This window comes from Ogataea haglerorum, assembly GCF_019207285.1.
Source record: "Ogataea haglerorum isolate 81-453-3 chromosome Unknown 81-453-3_NODE_5_length_632335_cov_97.011461, whole genome shotgun sequence".
NCBI classification, from domain to species: Eukaryota; Fungi; Ascomycota; class Pichiomycetes; order Pichiales; family Pichiaceae; genus Ogataea; species Ogataea haglerorum.
In genome coordinates, this window is record NW_025065155.1 from 102657 (window position 1) to 118994 (window position 16338).

General features: G+C 56.5%; 10 protein-coding genes across 10 annotated transcripts; 5 read left to right on the plus strand and 5 right to left on the minus strand.

Moving 5' to 3' along the window:
- Positions 1-81: 81 nt before the first annotated feature.
- On the plus strand, positions 82-2352 carry KL911_002002 (uncharacterized protein; the record flags this gene model as incomplete). Its single annotated transcript, XM_043197024.1, has 1 exon — positions 82-2352. One exon carries the CDS (start codon positions 82-84, stop codon positions 2350-2352), a length of 2271 nt encoding a protein of 756 aa, XP_043055007.1.
- An 85-nt stretch (positions 2353-2437) lies between these two features.
- Positions 2438-4267, plus strand: KL911_002003 (uncharacterized protein; the record flags this gene model as incomplete). The annotated part of the gene is made up of 1 exon (XM_043197025.1): positions 2438-4267. One exon carries the CDS (start codon positions 2438-2440, stop codon positions 4265-4267), a length of 1830 nt encoding a protein of 609 aa, XP_043055008.1.
- Positions 4268-4439: 172 nt separating this feature from the next.
- KL911_002004 (uncharacterized protein) lies at positions 4440-6218 on the plus strand (the record flags this gene model as incomplete). The annotated part of the gene is made up of 1 exon (XM_043197026.1): positions 4440-6218. One exon carries the CDS (start codon positions 4440-4442, stop codon positions 6216-6218), a length of 1779 nt encoding a protein of 592 aa, XP_043055009.1.
- Positions 6219-6638: 420 nt separating this feature from the next.
- Positions 6639-7042, minus strand: KL911_002005 (uncharacterized protein; the record flags this gene model as incomplete). The annotated part of the gene is made up of 2 exons (XM_043197027.1): positions 6639-6851; positions 6983-7042. The coding sequence occupies 2 exons, from the start codon at positions 7040-7042 to the stop codon at positions 6639-6641; spliced, it is 273 nt and encodes a 90-aa protein (XP_043055010.1).
- An 83-nt stretch (positions 7043-7125) lies between these two features.
- On the minus strand, positions 7126-8772 carry KL911_002006 (uncharacterized protein; the record flags this gene model as incomplete). The annotated part of the gene is made up of 1 exon (XM_043197028.1): positions 7126-8772. One exon carries the CDS (start codon positions 8770-8772, stop codon positions 7126-7128), a length of 1647 nt encoding a protein of 548 aa, XP_043055011.1.
- A 96-nt stretch (positions 8773-8868) lies between these two features.
- On the minus strand, positions 8869-9185 carry KL911_002007 (uncharacterized protein; the record flags this gene model as incomplete). Its single annotated transcript, XM_043197029.1, has 2 exons — positions 8869-8896; positions 8974-9185. The coding sequence occupies 2 exons, from the start codon at positions 9183-9185 to the stop codon at positions 8869-8871; spliced, it is 240 nt and encodes a 79-aa protein (XP_043055012.1).
- Positions 9186-9211: 26 nt separating this feature from the next.
- KL911_002008 (uncharacterized protein) lies at positions 9212-10172 on the minus strand (the record flags this gene model as incomplete). The annotated part of the gene is made up of 2 exons (XM_043197030.1): positions 9212-9397; positions 9768-10172. The coding sequence occupies 2 exons, from the start codon at positions 10170-10172 to the stop codon at positions 9212-9214; spliced, it is 591 nt and encodes a 196-aa protein (XP_043055013.1).
- Positions 10173-10234: 62 nt separating this feature from the next.
- On the plus strand, positions 10235-10999 carry KL911_002009 (uncharacterized protein; the record flags this gene model as incomplete). The annotated part of the gene is made up of 1 exon (XM_043197031.1): positions 10235-10999. One exon carries the CDS (start codon positions 10235-10237, stop codon positions 10997-10999), a length of 765 nt encoding a protein of 254 aa, XP_043055014.1.
- Positions 11000-11021: 22 nt separating this feature from the next.
- On the minus strand, positions 11022-11576 carry KL911_002010 (uncharacterized protein; the record flags this gene model as incomplete). The annotated part of the gene is made up of 1 exon (XM_043197033.1): positions 11022-11576. The coding sequence occupies one exon, from the start codon at positions 11574-11576 to the stop codon at positions 11022-11024; it is 555 nt and encodes a 184-aa protein (XP_043055015.1).
- Positions 11577-12093: 517 nt separating this feature from the next.
- KL911_002011 (uncharacterized protein) lies at positions 12094-16224 on the plus strand (the record flags this gene model as incomplete). Its single annotated transcript, XM_043197034.1, has 1 exon — positions 12094-16224. The coding sequence occupies one exon, from the start codon at positions 12094-12096 to the stop codon at positions 16222-16224; it is 4131 nt and encodes a 1376-aa protein (XP_043055016.1).
- Between the last annotated feature and the right edge of the window lie 114 nt (positions 16225-16338).

Here is a 16338-nt window from a genome sequence, read left to right on the forward strand (position 1 = left end):
TACAACGCAACAGCACCCCACAGAGTCCAATCGTTGTCACTTGTTGAGCGTCTGGCCGTGCAATTATAACCGCAGCGCACAATGTCCGAAAACCTCTACTCTGCCGTTTATTCTGGCGTACCGGTGTACGAGTTTCTGAACCCCAAGTCGTCGGTGATGCGACGGAAAAAGGACGGCTGGATCAACGCGACGCACATCCTCAAGGTGGCGAATTTCCCGAAGGCGAAGCGGACGAGAATCCTGGAGCGCGACGTCCAGGTTGGCGTGCACGAGAAGGTGCAGGGGGGATACGGCAAGTACCAGGGCACGTGGGTTCCGATGGAGCGGGCCGTCGACATTGCGAACGAGTTTGGTGTCTACGACGAATTGAAGCCGCTGTTCGATTACCAGCCCCAGGACGGCGGGGGAACGCCGCCGCCGGCGCCCAAACACCACCATGCGTCAAGTGGCGCGGGAAAAAGAGGCCGTGTGAGCGCTAGAACGGCCTCTGAACCGCTTGCCACGCGGCGGAGCGACTTGCCAGCCAGGCCGCCCGAGCCGGCCGCCAGAAAGCGCACGCTGAAGCCGCCCAGGCCGCAGCCGCTGCGTGTCTCGCCGCCGCAGCCGTCCGAGTCCGAGTCCGAGTACGAGGACAGCGACACGGCGCCGCTGAGACGGCGCGGCAACGGGCTCCCGCCGCACAGAGGGTCCTCGCCGAGCGATTTCATGAGCGACGACGACATCGCGACCGCGCTGGAGCAGCAGCAGTACGCCGCGCACCGGCCGCAGGACGCGCACGCGCGCGCTCCGCCGTACATGGAGACCTTCTCGCCGTACACGAAGCACGAGCTGGACTCGCCGCAGTCGCGGGCCACGCCGCAGCGGAGCCAGCAGTGGTACGACGCGAAAAAGTCGTACACGCAGCAGCTGCTCGAGTACTTTCTGTCGACAGAGGACAACCTGACGGGAGACACAAAGATCCCGGACTTCATCCTCGACCCGAGCAGTCCTTTCGACGCCGACCAGGTCATCGACAAGGACGGCAACACGACGTTCCACTGGGCATGTGCCATGGGCGACCTGCGCATGTGCGAGGCCCTGCTGAACAGAGGATGCAACTACAGAGCCCTGAATAACGAGGGCCAGGTGCCGATCATGCGCAGCGTGCTGTACACGAACTCGTACTCGAGACGGACGTTTGCGAAGCTGCTGGATCTGCTGCGCGACTCGCTGCTCGACACCGACGAGCGCGGCCGCACGATCCTGCACCACATCGGGTTCTCAACAAACTCGGTCAACAACCTGCCAGCGGCGCGGTACTACACAGAAATCCTGCTGACCAAGATCGCCGAGACGGTGCAGCCCATGGAGAGAATCATCAACTTCATCAACCAGCAGGACATGGACGGCAACACGGCGCTGCACATCATGAGCCACCACAGCGCGAACAAGTGTATGCGCGTGCTGCTGGGCTACAACGCGCGGGTGGACATTCCCAACCACCGCAACGAGCAGGTGAGCGACTATCTGTACAACAACAGCGTGTTCGAGCCTGCGTCTGCGCAGTACTCGTTTATGGGCAGCACGGGCGCCTCGCAGCGGAACAACCTGGACTCGCTGTCGCAGATGAAGCCGTTCACGCCGTCGCTGAACCTGCACAACGCGGCGATGACGCAGTCGTACCTGAACGCGTCGAACTACCTGGCGATGCCGCACTACTCCGAGACGGCGATCCAGGTGAGCCAGAAATCGGGCGACATTATCGAGAAGCTGGGCGAGCTGTCGAACGCGTTCGACCAGGAGCTGCAGCAGCGCGACAGCGACATCAAGGAGCTGGGCATGATTCTGAGCCAGATGGACACGGACATCGCCAACACAGAAAAGGAGATCAGCGGGATTCTCAAGACGGTGCTGAAGCTGGACAAGGCGGAGACCGGCGACTTCGACGCCGCGCTGGCGCAGATGAGAGAGGAGCTCAAGTCTGCCGAGGCCGAGTACGCGGCGCGCACGCGCGCGCTCAAGAAGCTGATCGAGCGGTCGCAGGCGAAAGATCTGGCCACCGAGGTGCAGCAGTGCGAGACGGAGCGGTTGCGGCAGCTGAGCATCGAGAACGAGGGCGAGCTCAAGGCTGCCGAGCCGACGCCGGAGAATCTGCGGCTGGTGCTCACGCTCGTGGCTCTGCAGATGACGCGCAAGCACACGGTCGACGACCTGGTGAGTCTGTATGCGGACGCGTCGGAAAACACAGAGACGATCGCCAACTACCGGCGGCTGGTGTCGAAGCTGTCGAGCGTGCCGATCGACGAGGTCGACGAGAGTCTGAACGACATCGAGGAGTGCCTGAAAGCGGAGGAAAACGAGGAAGGGAAGTAGCTGTTTGCAGGACAGCTTCGTTTATGTATAGTATGTAGCATAATGTACAATAATTGCAGCCGAAAATAAATAAAAAAATAACATCATGAGCTCTGATTTTTTGTACGAGGAGACGTGTCGCGTGCCGGTTCTGAGCGACCCGTCGAAGACGCTGGCCCTGGTTCTTACCGTTCCGCCTGCCGTCCACGCGGACCATTTCACCCACGGCCTGGGTCCGGCGACCAACAGGCTCGCAGTGCTGTTGCACGGGCTGGGCTCGCACAAGAATTTCGGATTCAATCCGGGGCTTGCGAGTGCACTCAGCAGGGAGTACGGCCTGTACACGGCGCGGTTTGATTTTCGGGGCTGCGGCGACTCGTCGAAGTGCGGAAAAGACGGCCGGACGATCGACGAGGACGTGGAGGATCTGGACAGCGTGGTGGAGTATTTCCAGTCGGGCAGCTACCGGGGGGTCAAGCTGGCGGTCGAGCTGATCTGCGCGCACTCGCGCGGTGTTTTGGTGATGTTCAATTGGACGCTGCAGCGACAGCAGCTCGGCAAGCCGCTGGTATACACGTTGATCAACTGTAGCGGCCGATTTGACGGAAAAGGCCTGCAGGAGAGGGTGGAGCGCAACCACCCGGATTACAAGGAGAAGGGTGGGTACTATCTGTCCGGCTACGTGGAAGGAAAGTACAGGGACGTGTGGATTCCGACCAGCGAGGTGGTGAGCGCGTCGGCGCAGGATATGAATAAACTGAAGGGTCTGGATAAAATGGTGCAGGTTCTAAATATTTACGGGTCGGAAGACGAAGTGCTCCCGCCGAAGGACATGCACATGTACCACGAGGTTCTGGGACAACGCAGCGATCTGAGTGTTATTGAGCAGGCTGGCCATAACTTCTATGGTCTGAGGGTGTATGACGATATGGAAAGCACCGAGTACACGCTTGGAGACGGCACGGTGACAATAAATGGGACGATGTATCCGCTGCACCGCCGCAGAAAGGTGATCGACTACAGCGGCGAGCTTAGGCAGCGTGTTCTGGAGTGGCTTTCGCCGCAGCAGAGCTGCGAACGGTTCTACCGCAACACGCTCTACATCGACGCGGACACGCCACGCTGGGTCGAGGTGGAGGGGATCGCGAATTTCCGCGACCTCGGTGGCTGGTACGTGGGGGCAGCGGAAAGAGTGCGGCCCAGACTGATGTTCCGGTGCGCCAATCCGACCAACGTGACCGCAAAGGGGCGCAAGACGCTGGAACAGCTCAATATCCGCGCAATCTTCGATCTGCGGTCCGCAGAGGAGCGCGAGGAGTACGGACACCTGGAACTGGCACATGCCACCAACTTCCACGTTCCGGCGTTCGTCTCCAACCTGTCGCCGTCGCAGGCCACCAGCCACTACCTGCATTTGCTCACGTGCTGGTCGACGTATCTGCAGGTGTACAAGGACGTTCTGGAGACGGGCACGCGAGCGTTTCGAACGATTTTCGAGTACTTGAGAGACAACCCGGGCTGCCCGATCCTGTTCCATTGCACGGCGGGCAAGGACCGCACCGGGGTAGTGGGGATGCTGCTGCTGCTGCTGGCGGGCGTGGACCCGTGGATCATTGCACGCGAATACGAGTTGACGACGATCGGGCTGCGGCCGGACCACGAGCACATCCGGGCGAAGTTCTACACGGCGCTGGAGAAAATATCCGACACGCAGGTGAAGCAGCAGCTGTTCGAGACGGTTGCGCGGGGGAGGGCGAATTTCAGCGTGCACGAGGACGGGTTTAGGAACCTGATCAGCAGCCGGTACGAGGCCCTGCGCGCGACGATGGAGTGGGTGGACGAGAGGTACGGCGGCGTGGAGCGCTATCTGCGCGAGGAGGTGGGGGTGGAGGATCTGGAGCTGGTGCGGGCGCGGATCGTGCAGAACATGACATAACCCGGGCTGTGCAAAGGCGATACCATGCGCTCCTATACCGGCGCAAATTCTATTGTTCAGGCCTATTGAAAAATTAAAAATTTTCACCTCGAAGCTGGTTTTAGTCACCAGGCAATTTAAATGGTGGGGAAGTCCTGCAACTGGTAACTAATTATCTTGTTATATTCGCCAGATGTTCAAGAGAACCCTCGTATTGCTCGAGAAGAGCGCGGCGAAGCCGTACGCCAACATGCTCAGAGACCCGTCGATCAAGTACTCCCGGTTCCGGGGGGTCGATTTGCCAGACAGAACGTGGCCCAACAAGGTGATCACAAAAGCCCCACTGTGGCTGTCGACGGACCTCAGAGACGGCAACCAGTCCTTGCCCGACCCCATGTCTGTCGAGCAGAAAAAGGAGTATTTCCACAAGCTGATCGAGGTCGGCTTCAAAGAGATCGAGGTCGCGTTCCCGTCCGCGTCGCAGACAGATTTCGACTTCACCAGGTACGCCGTGGAGAACGCGCCGGCAGACGTGGCGATCCAGGCCCTGGTGCAGTCGCGCGAGCACCTGATCAGAAGAACCGTCGACTCGCTCAAGGGCGCCAAGAGAGCCATAGTGCACACTTACCTGGCCACGAGCGACCTGTTCAGAGACGTTGTTTTTGGCATGAGCCGTGAGGACGCCATTGCCAAGGCCGTGGAGACGGCCAAGCTGGTGAGATCGCTCACGAAAGACGACCCTGCGCTGCAGGACACGAAATGGTCGTACCAGTTTTCGCCAGAATGTTTCAGCGACACGCCGACCGAGTTTGCGCTCGAGATCTGCGAGGCAGTCAAGGCTGCGTGGGAGCCGACCGTCGACAACCCGATTATTTTCAACCTGCCCGCCACGGTGGAGGTTTCCGGCCCCCACATCTACGCGGACCAGGTTGAGTATTTCTCGAGAAATATATCCGACAGAGAAAAAGTGATCATCTCACTGCACTGCCACAACGACAGGGGCTGCGGAGTCGCTGCCACCGAGCTCGGCCTGCTTGCCGGTGCCGACAGGGTCGAGGGCTGCTTGTTCGGAAACGGAGAGAGAACCGGAAACGTCGACTTGGTGACCGTCGCGCTCAACATGTACACCGATGGTGTGTCGCCCGAGCTCGACTTCTCGGACTTGGAGTCCGTGATCGACGTTGTCGAGAAGGGCAACAAGATCCCTGTCCACTGCAGAGCTCCGTACGGCGGCTCGTTGGTTGTTTCAGCGTTCTCCGGCTCGCACCAGGACGCTATCAAGAAAGGATTTGCCAAACAGGCCGAGAGAGAGGCCAAGGGAGACATGAGATGGATGATTCCGTACCTGCCTTTGGACCCTAAGGATATTGGCAGGAACTACGAGGCCGTTATTAGAGTCAACTCGCAGTCGGGCAAGGGGGGAGCCGCCTGGGTCATTGAGAGATCTCTGGGCTTGGACCTTCCAAGAGAAATGCAGATCAACTTCTCGAAAGTTGTTCAGGACTCGGCCGATTCTTTGGGCAGAGAGCTCAAGTCCGAAGAGATTATTTCTCTGCTGCAAACCAGCTATAACATCGATAACTGCTCCAACTCGGCTCTGGTTTTGAAGGACTACAAGCTCGACAAGGAGTCTGAATTTGTGACCCACATCAAGGCACAGTTTGTGTACAACGGCAAGGAGGTGGAAGTGGAGGGCACCGGAAACGGTCCGATCTCATCGTTCGTGAACGCCGTGGCTCAGGCCGTGGGCCGCGACATCGAGCTACAGAAGTACGCCGAGCACGCCGTGGGCAAGGGTTCCGATACCAAGGCTGCCACCTACGTGTTGCTTTCCGTGGGCGAGGACTCGCAATGGGGTATCGGCATCCACGAGTCCATCACCCGGGCCTCGTTGAACTCGATCATTGCCTCGGTCAACAACCTCATCAGCAGCAAGCCGAAGACCTTGCACCTGAAGAGATCCACAGCATAAGTACGTTATTTATTTCTCAATTTCTGGTTATAATTGTCGCACTGTGAGGGGCGGCTCGAAAGTAGACTGCATGACTCAGCTCACGAACGGCTGGTTGCGCGCCGTGCAGCAAAGTACCGTGAAATGCTATTGATGAACTACGTAAGTGAGATTTTGACAGCCTCAAGTCTGTTCTATCCAAACCCCTTGTATCCGAACTCGCCTATAAAAGAAAAATTTTCACAAATTCCCAAACTCGTACCTAAACCATCTTATTAGACAGTACGATGAAAGCTTAGCACCATGTTTTTATGGTATACCCTATAGTTTCATTTCGTGATACAAGATGGTGAGAGTGACCTGTGCTAATAAGAACTCGTCTGGATACACTCAGTGTAGCGGAAAGAGGGGTGTCAGATAGCACAGACATATGTATTAGAATTAGCGCTCCTTTAACAACTTGTTTCTCTTCTCGCGCCTCTTGAGCCGCTCGACCTTCTTGGCGTGCATCACAGCGGCCAAACGCTCGTACCTCTCTTTTTCCTCTTTCTTAGCCCGTCTTTCCTTGATTCTCTCGATCTTGGCCCGTTTCTCGGCCTCCTTTTCCTCCTGTAGCTCCTTCAGCTTTGCTTTCAGCTGCTCGTCCTTGAGCCTCTGCTGCTGTTTCTTCTCCCAGGATCTGTGCATTCCGTTAGCCTTAAGACGGAACGCTTTTTTTTCCACTTTCCAGTCCTTGCCTGCGCGTTAGCGGAAAGGAACCTGTCGTAAGTCTACCTACCGCTCACTCTAGGCCCGCGGCCGGGATCCTTGGCCAGTAGTGCGCTTCCCTCTGTCTCTTTTGTCATATCCGGGAGGATCTATTTTAAGTTTTTTTTTTTGCAACTCCACAGCCGTATATGTTATTGGTGCACGGGTGTGGAAGCAGCTCTCACTTGCTTGCCCATTTGAAGAACCCGCAGTTGTACTCGTCTGGGGCGTCTGGCTCCGTCCCCTGTGGCGGCTCTGCCAGCCACGACACTGTGCGCGTTGCGCGCGGACAGCACCAAAACTTTTTTCCCTTATTTTTCTCCGTCTTGACCGTTCGCAGCGCGCACGGCTCGCTATGGCGGCACCGAGGAGCGGACGCGCCGGACTGGCCAAGCATTGCGGTGAAGTCGCGAGCGGAGAATTTCGATTTTGCCCTGTTGTCTTCGGCAGGCTGCGGAGACGAGCCAGACTTGAAGAAAAAGTCTGAAATAGAGAGCTGGTCCGGCCGGTCCCTGCGCGCCCGTTTGCGGGAGCTATAGCCGGGCGTTGCGCTGTCACTACCGTCCTCTCGTCCATCGTCTGCCGTCTCCTGAGGGCTCGGCGCCCTCTTGCGGAAGAACTTATCGATACTGCCTCTGGTATGCAGCCCGTAGAAGTTCTTGGCCTCAAACCAGTTGGATTTGGCCGCGCACTCTGCCGAGCGGTCTTCGTCCGGCGAAAACTCGAGGCCCGCCAGCTCAAAGTCGGCATGAACCGGACAGTGGTCGGATCCGTGCAGAAACGGCCAGATGTCGGCCTGACTGACCAGCGGCGCGAGGTGCGACGTAGCAAGGATCAGATCGATGCGGGAGCCAACGTTGAGCGGCCGGTTGCTCTTGAACGTGCTCCAGACTGTGTACATCTTGAGCCGGCGGCCCTGCTTCTCGCGCACGACGTCGTGCAGAATGTGCGTGCCGGTGTCCGGCCGCATCCCTGTGGTGTCCTTGACGTACTCGTTCACGAGCTCGCGATGGGGAGCAGAGTGCTTGAAAGCCAGCACCTGCTCCGCGTTGAGCGTCTCAAAGTCGCGGAAGTCTTGCGCTTTCACCAATCGGCGCTCCTTGAAGCCCTGCTTGACGGTATCGTCGCTGTCGATGAGATCGACGCACACGTTGATGTCGCCCATGACGACCACTTTTCTGCCCATAGCACGCAGATTGCGCGCCCGCTCAAAAAGACACCGCAGAAACAGCAACCGGAACCCCTCTCCCTCGTCGGTGCCAAGACTGTTGGCCGGACAGTAGACGCTGATCACGACGATGTTGAAGTTGAGCTCGATAATCACACACCTGCCCTCGCTATCGAGCTTGCGGAACTTGTCGTGCATGTTTTTGTGGTCGGGATAGCCACCAACGCACGTGTGCCGAAGGGCAGGGTCGTTGTACGCCTCTTTGAACGAGACGGTTTTTTTCCGGTGCGGCAAGACGCCTGTGATGCCCTCCTCGACACGGACCACCGTGAGGCACTTTTTCACGATCTCGGGCTCGTCGTCACGCGGCCGTCGCACGTAAACGGCCACCCCCGAGTACCCCTTCTTCGAGATGGGCACGCTGATGAAGCTGCGGTAGCCGTCAACATCCGCAATGCTCAGATCGACGTCCGGCCGCTGCACCTTGAGCTCCTGGAGCGTGATTACGTCGACGTTCATCATGTTCAGCATCTGAGAGTAGTTCGACACAAGCGTCCAGGGAAAATAGTTTTTGAGCGTCTTGATGCCATTGACGTTGAACGTGACAAGGCGCAGCGTCGTCGGCGTGAGCTTCGGCGGTATTCGGCCGTCCCCTGCCATGGCGATAAGAAGATCAAAAAATCAAATTAATTATTAAATTCAGCCAGATCAAACAAATAAAAAAATAAAAGCAATGTGCCATATAGCTTTACTCACTTAGGGTATAAATAGTCCATAGTCGATTCTAGTGCTACCAGCCCGGCAGCCGACAATGCCGCCGGGATAAACAAGCAAATCCATAGCACGCTGTGAGTTCAGGACTCGGCCTCTCTCTTGAAGATCACCTCGTTGCGGGACACCCTGTGCCAGGCCCAGCCGGCTTCGGCCTCGGCCTCTGGCGATGCCTCTCTCTTGAAAATCACCTCGTTTCGGTTCACTCTGTGCCAGCCCCATCCCGGCAAAGCATTAGCCTCGGGCAATGGCTCGGCCTCGGCCTCTGCAACAGGTGCAGCGTAGGCAACTGCAAGAATCATAGCGTAGAGAGCAGCACGGTTGAAGATCATGGTGGGTCGCTAGAAGTGACGATGTCAGTGCATAGCAAACAGGATCCAGACCGCCTTAAATACATGTGCTCGGTCAAGTTGGCCCTCGCCAAATCCCTATCGCCAATGCGTCCTCGTTTCACGTTTGTGCTATCGATAACATCGCCTGCGCGACACCACCGTCCTCTCGTCTGGCTTTTCACCTTTCACCTCCAAATCAGGAAGGTGCTCGACCCCGTACTATGCACAGCCCGGTTTCCATATCGGGACGTCAAAGGAGCCAGCTGGAGCGACGAGAAAATATATATGTGGTTCGGGAGCCAGTGCGGGTGCAAGCGACGGCGACCACCACAAACAGCTCAGGAACTTGACACGTCTGGCGCAGGCCATTATATTGCCTGATTGGTCAACCGGAGGTCGCGTTTCCCAAAGTGGACGTCCATATTGTTTCTCTGACACTGCGCAAGCTTCCAGCGGCCCTTGCTCGTCACAAAGCGTCGCTGCGCAGCGTGTGAATGCCCTTTACATAATGGGCAGAGGGCGCAGCTTGAAAACCACTTTCTTCCTGATGACGTCCACAAACTCGCACTTGCCCGCCTCGTCGACGTCGGTTTTGAGCAGTCCCAGCGGCGGGTCGATCGTCTCCACAGTCCCGACGAGACGCTGGGACGTGCTGACGTACAGCGTCGCTCTTTTCATATCCCTCTCGATCTCCAGTCTCCCGAACTTGACCGCGTCGCGTACAAGCAGCTCGCTATCCGCCACAAGGTCCGGATATGCGAATTTCGTGAACAGTTTCTCCTCCTGCTCGTTGAGACCCTGCGGTTTGCTTGGGGGCAGATTCAGTTCTCCTTGTATTTCGAGCAGCATCGAGCCCCACTTTGTGCACACTATGGAGGGCAGATCGTCCGGCACGGGCTGCGTGGGCGCTTTCACGCTGTCGGACGCCTTTTCGGTAGACACTCTTCGCGAGGGCATAACGCGTAAATCAAATAAATAAAATAAAACAAAATAAATAAAATCAGTGCATTTTTTTGATCATGCTATCGGTGTTCAGATCGAAAGGCTTCGACGCCACCAAATTCGAAAAAAGTCTCAAAGTGCTGTCCGGCAAAATCCTCAGCAAGGAAAAGGCTCTCCATCGCTACAGAAGCAACAAGTCGCACTACCAAAGGGCCGCCGTTCTCTACTTGTTTGCCATATACTCCAGTTACGCATTCTACCTGTACCTGTCCGCAGAGAGGCTTTCCAGAGGCCAATGGGCGCATCTCGCCGTTCCTCCAGCAGCGATAGTTCTAGTTTACATCGCAATTGGCCGCTTTTACAGCTACCTCATTAGCAACACCGAGCGCAAACTGGAAACACTCAAGGAGCAGCACCAGGAAAAAATCGCAGAGCTCAAGGAAAAGACGAATTTCGACAAAACACACGAACTGCTCAGCCGGTTCTCGAACGGCGAGGACCTGAAGGAGCTCGAGACCCAGGCGCAGGAGATCAACAGACAGAAACAGGAGTATTTGCAGCTCATTAAGGACGGAAAGGCGCCGAGTCTCGACTCGGCCTCCAAGGACACCAAGACCTTCTACGACCAGTTTTTCAACCTGCTGCTCGGCAGCGACGAGCTGGGCCCGGACACGCGGTACGCGCTCATTTGCAAGTCGTGTCTGCAGCACAACGGGCTGGCTCCCAAGGGAGTGGAGGCAGCGCAGGTGAAATACGTGTGTCCCAGGTGCGGCACGCTGAACGGCGAGCAGCCGGCGCAGGACGCAGAAAACCAGACAGAAACAGTAGACAAGACTACCTAATTTAATCAGATACCCACTCTATTTAAGAGGTCAGAGACATGATGGCGTTGACCATGTCCCCGTTGTGCTCCTTCAAGGCCTTCACAGCCTTGGCTCTGGAAACGTTGGTTTGCTCAACAATAATCTCGATATCGCCCGAGTCTAGGCCGGTCTCGTCGACCTCCTCGTCGTCGTCCTCGGCCGGAGCAGACTTGTCGGCCAACGAGGCGGCCTGCAGGTCTGCGGTGATCGATTCTGGGTCCTTTGGAGCGTCTCCTTCCTTGACGGCAGCAGCGGCCTGTTGGGCAGCCTCCTGAGCAGCAGCAGCCTCGGCGTATCTCTTGTTCAGGTCCTCAACCTTGGCCTCTCCAAACACAACGTACGAGCCGGCCGCGGATCTGTACACTTCTGGGTTGTCAATGGCCAGAATGAAGTTGCCCTTCTTTCTGAAGGTGACTCTGGTGATGCCCTTGACCTGCTTCAGGCCCAGCTTCAGGATCATCTGTCTGGCCTTCTTCTCGTTCTTGGACAGGACGTGGACCTCAGCTCCGTCCGGGATCTGTTCTTCGACGATTTCCTCAATTTTCTCCGATGCCATTTGTTGGTTGACTTGATGAAGAAAGAATTTGGAGAATTTTTCAGCGTCGAAGAAAACTCGCTGTGGTTATGAGCGCGAAACTTTCTGCGCAAAGCCGTGCACCAGACACAGAGACAGGGGTCCCGTCTGCGGCAGCACATCTCTCGCGAGCTGTCCTGCGCTCCCTTGCGGGCCCTCCGAGTGCCCCTGTCCGCCTCCCGCTCGCCTCTTTCTGTCTGCCGTCCAGCGACACTGCGTCGGCCCCCGTATGTTACATAAGCACAAGCCACAAAAAAGTTCAACTGTTACATAAACAAACAAGCCCCTATTCTGCTCCGTCCCACAGCCATCAAAGACGGCAGCCCGCTCGGTTATTGCAGACAGCTCACAGTTTGCACCACAATCCCGAGGCGTGATCCATTCGCATGATACTAGCTAAAATATTCTCTCGGAACTGAAAGCCAATTTACGCAGCACAAATAATCAATTCAGCTCAGTACCAGCTCTCGTTGCTAGAAACTAGCCGTTAATTTTACAAATGAGTGCCCAAAACGACAAAACACACTGGTGGCAGTGGCGATACAACAGAAAGTACGAGCCGCGCTCTGAGCAGCGCCGTATCTTCGTCAATCTGCCGCTTCCGGAAGACATGGTCGATCCCGAAACCAAGCTTCCGAGGACAAAGTACCCTAGAAACAAGATTCGGACCACCAAGTACACGCCGCTGTCGTTCCTGCCGAAGAACATATTCTTCCAGTTCACCAACATCGCCAACTCCTACTTCCTGTTCATTATTATCTTGGGAGCTTTCCAGATCTTTGGAGTGCAGAATCCTGCGATGCAGGCTGTGCCGCTCATTGTGATTGTCGTTCTGACGGCCATCAAGGACGCGTTCGAGGACTACAGGAGAGGCGTGTCCGACAAGGAGCTCAACAACTCGCGGATCCATCTGCTCATGGGGATGCACAACCCTAACGTCGCGGTGGACCACGTTGGGCCCTGGCGAAGGTTCAAGAAAGCGTGCACAAGAGCCACCAACTCTGCGTTTTACCTGTTATCCGGCCAGTCCAAGAAACGTGCACACATGAACGCCCTGCTGACGAGCGATCTGGAACGCGTGGTCACCGTCGGCTCGTCTCTGCCAGATACCCCTAGACCGTCGACGTCGACTGCCAGATCGAGGCGCGCCGCTATATCGCCGTTCCGTCCCAACACCGTGTCGAACCCCAACATCGCGCCTGCCATGTCGCACAGGTTCCAGAACAATTTCTGGAAAAACATCTCTGTCGGCGACATCATTAGAGTGAGAAACAACGAGGAAGTGCCTGCGGACGGCATTTTGCTGTCGACGAGCGACGAGTTTGGCGAGTGCTACATCGAGACAAAGAACCTGGACGGAGAGACCAATCTCAAGACTAAACACTCTCTGCTCTGCGGCGCCGGCCTGAGGCACGCGGCCGACTTCGAGAGAGTGCAGATGGTGGTCGAGACAGAGCCTCCCAACGCGAACTTGTACAAATTCAGAGGAGTGGTCAAATACACGGCGTACGAGTCAGAGTCCGACGCGCACGGACACGAGGCCCAGGAGCCAGTGACTTACGACAACGTGCTTTTACGAGGCTCGACCCTGAGAAATACAAAATGGGCTCTCTGCTGCGTGGTTGCCACGGGAAATGACACCAAAATCATGCTCAACTCGGGCATCACGCCCACCAAGAAGTCCAAGATGTCCAGCCAGCTGAACCTGTCAGTCATTATCAATTTCGTTGTGCTATTTGTCCTGTGTTTCATTTCCGGTCTGATCAACGGGCTGTTCTACGACCGAAAACACACCTCGTTCGACTACTTCGAGTACAAGCCGATGGCCGGCTGGAGCTCGGCGGCCAACGGCGTGGTGGCCTTCTTTGTCGCCGTCATCTTATACCAGACGCTGGTTCCTATTTCGCTCTACATTTCCATCGAGATCATCAAGACCGTGCAGGCGTACTTCATCTACGCGGACGTCAGAATGTACTATCCGCGACTGGACTTTCCCTGCACCCCGAAGTCGTGGAATATTTCCGACGATCTCGGCCAGATAGAGTACATTTTCAGCGACAAGACCGGTACCCTGACGCAGAACGTGATGGAGTTCAAAAAGTGCACCATTGCGGGCAAGTCGTACGGTCTCGCGTACACGGAAGCGCAGCAGGGGATGGACAAGCGTGCTGGTGCGAATGTGGTGGAGGAAGTTGAGAAGATGCGCAAGATCATCGCCCAGGATCGAAAAGACATGATTGAGCAGCTGGAGCAAATCGGCAACGACCAGTTTGACGCGGAAAAACTCACGTTTGTCTCGAGCGAGTTTCTGAAAGACGTCGGTCCGTCTGCCGACAGGGCGCGGAAGAATGCGAACGAGAACTTCATGCTTGTTCTCGCACTGTGTCATACGGTGATCACCGAAAAGGGCGAGGATGGGTACCTGGAGTTCAAAGCCGAGTCTCCTGACGAGGCAGCGTTGGTGGCCGTTGCCCGAGATCTGGGCATTGTTCTGCGGGACCGTACAAGGACGGGCCTTGTTGTGACGATGTACGATTCGAAGCGTCCGTTGGAGTACGAGCTTTTGGAGGTCATTCCGTTCAATTCCACGAGAAAAAGAATGTCGGTGGTTTTGCGCACCCCAGAAGGCCGCATCATGCTTTATTCCAAAGGTGCCGATAACGTCATCTACGAGAGACTGGATCCAAAGGCCGACCAGGAGATGCTCCGCCAAACAGCCATACATTTGAGCGAGTATGCGCAGGAAGGTCTGCGAACGCTGTGTATCGCGGAAAAAGAGATCAGCGAGAAGGAATTCAACGAATGGCACTCAAAATACAAAGAGGCCAGCGCGTCGATCGAAGCGGACAGAGAAGAGCGGATGGAGAGCCTGGCAGACGAGCTCGAGAAGGGGCTGACTCTGCTGGGAGGAACAGCCATCGAAGATCGTTTGCAGGACGGAGTGCCGGACTCGATCTCGACCCTCTCGAGAGCAGGAATCAAGCTGTGGGTGCTCACTGGTGACAAGGTGGAGACGGCAATTAATATTGGATTCTCGTGCAACCTGCTGGACAACGACATGGAGCTGCTGGTCATCAAGGCGGGCGAGGAGACATCCGAGAAGGAAGGACCGGCAGCATTGGTGCCGCGCTACTTGTCGGAGAAGTTTGGCATGGAGGGCACGAAGAAAGACCTTGCGCTCGCCAGAAAAAACCATTCGCCTCCTAGCGGCGACTACGCGATCATAGTCGACGGTGCTTCGCTGGAGGAGATTCTGGAAGACCCCGATCTAAAGCTGAAGTTCCTTCTGCTCTGCAAACAGTGCCGCTCTGTGCTCTGCTGCAGAGTGTCTCCTGCTCAGAAAGCGCAGGTTGTCATGATGGTCAAGGACACGCTGAAGGTGATGGCTCTGGCGATTGGCGACGGGGCCAACGACGTGGCCATGATCCAGGCCGCAAACGTGGGAGTCGGCATCGCCGGAGAGGAGGGCCGTCAGGCCGTCATGTCGAGCGACTACGCCATTGGCCAGTTCCGGTTCCTCGTCAGACTGCTGATCGTGCACGGACGCTGGTCGTACAAGCGGCTCGGAGAGATGATCACGTGCTTTTTCTACAAGAACGTCAACTTCGTGATGGCTCTCTTCTGGTACGGCATCTTCAACAACTTCGACGGCTCGTACCTGTACGAGTACACGTACCTGATGTTTTTCAACCTGGCCTTCACGTCGCTGCCCGTCATTTTCCTGGGGATTCTCGACCAGGACGTTCCTGCGCATGTGTCGCTGCTGAACCCGGAATTGTACCGCACGGGGATCCTTGGCAAGGAGTGGTCGCCGTTCCGTTTCCTGTACTACATGGCGGACGGTCTTTTCCAGTCGTTTATTGCGTTCTTCTTCCCGTGGTTCCTGTTTCGGACGGCCGCCTTTGTCAACCAAGAAGGCCTCAACGTGGACCATCGGTTCTGGGTCGGTGTTTTCTGCGCGCACATATCTGTGACCGCGTGCGACCTGTACGTGCTGCTGATGCAGAAACGATGGGATTGGCTGTCTGTGCTGATTGTGGGCCTTTCGATTCTGCTCATTTTTTTCTGGACTGGAGTCTGGACCTCGTCGCTTACCTCCAAGGAATTCTACAAGGCTGCCTCCAATTGCTACGGAACGGTGGCCTTCTGGTGCACGTTCTTTGTCGGCGTCCTGCTCTCGGTGCTGCCGCGCCTCACCTACGAGATATTCAATAGACTCTACAGACCCAAGGACATAGACATCATCAGAGAGTGCGTGGCCATGGGAGCCTACAGAAGCTACTCGGAAGACTACGACCCAACCGACGTCACGACCAACAAATCGGCCTCGGAATCGGCCTCTGGCACGTCCCAGTCGGACGGCGTCCTCACCGACGAAAAGAAGGACCTCGAGGCGGACGACTCGCTCGCTGCACGGCCAAGACGAAACACCATCAGAAATATGATCGGCAAGCTTGCCCCGGGCCACAAGTCGCCGCTCGAAACAATTAGACAGAACACGTTCGCCTCGGGCCAGGCGTCGCACAGGTCGTCGGCACAGATAATCCGCACCAGCCACGAGCTCGCGGGCATCACGTCCCCTGAGGCTCTCATGAGACTGCACACGAGAAATAGCCAGCTTTCCGCATAATTCTCTGGTGCGAGGTGTACTTGTATAGAAAAAAAGTCCTTTTATTCATTTTCTAATCAGGAGTGTACGGGATGGCGGACGCGAGCCCTGATACCCAGCCGGAAACGCGGCCCG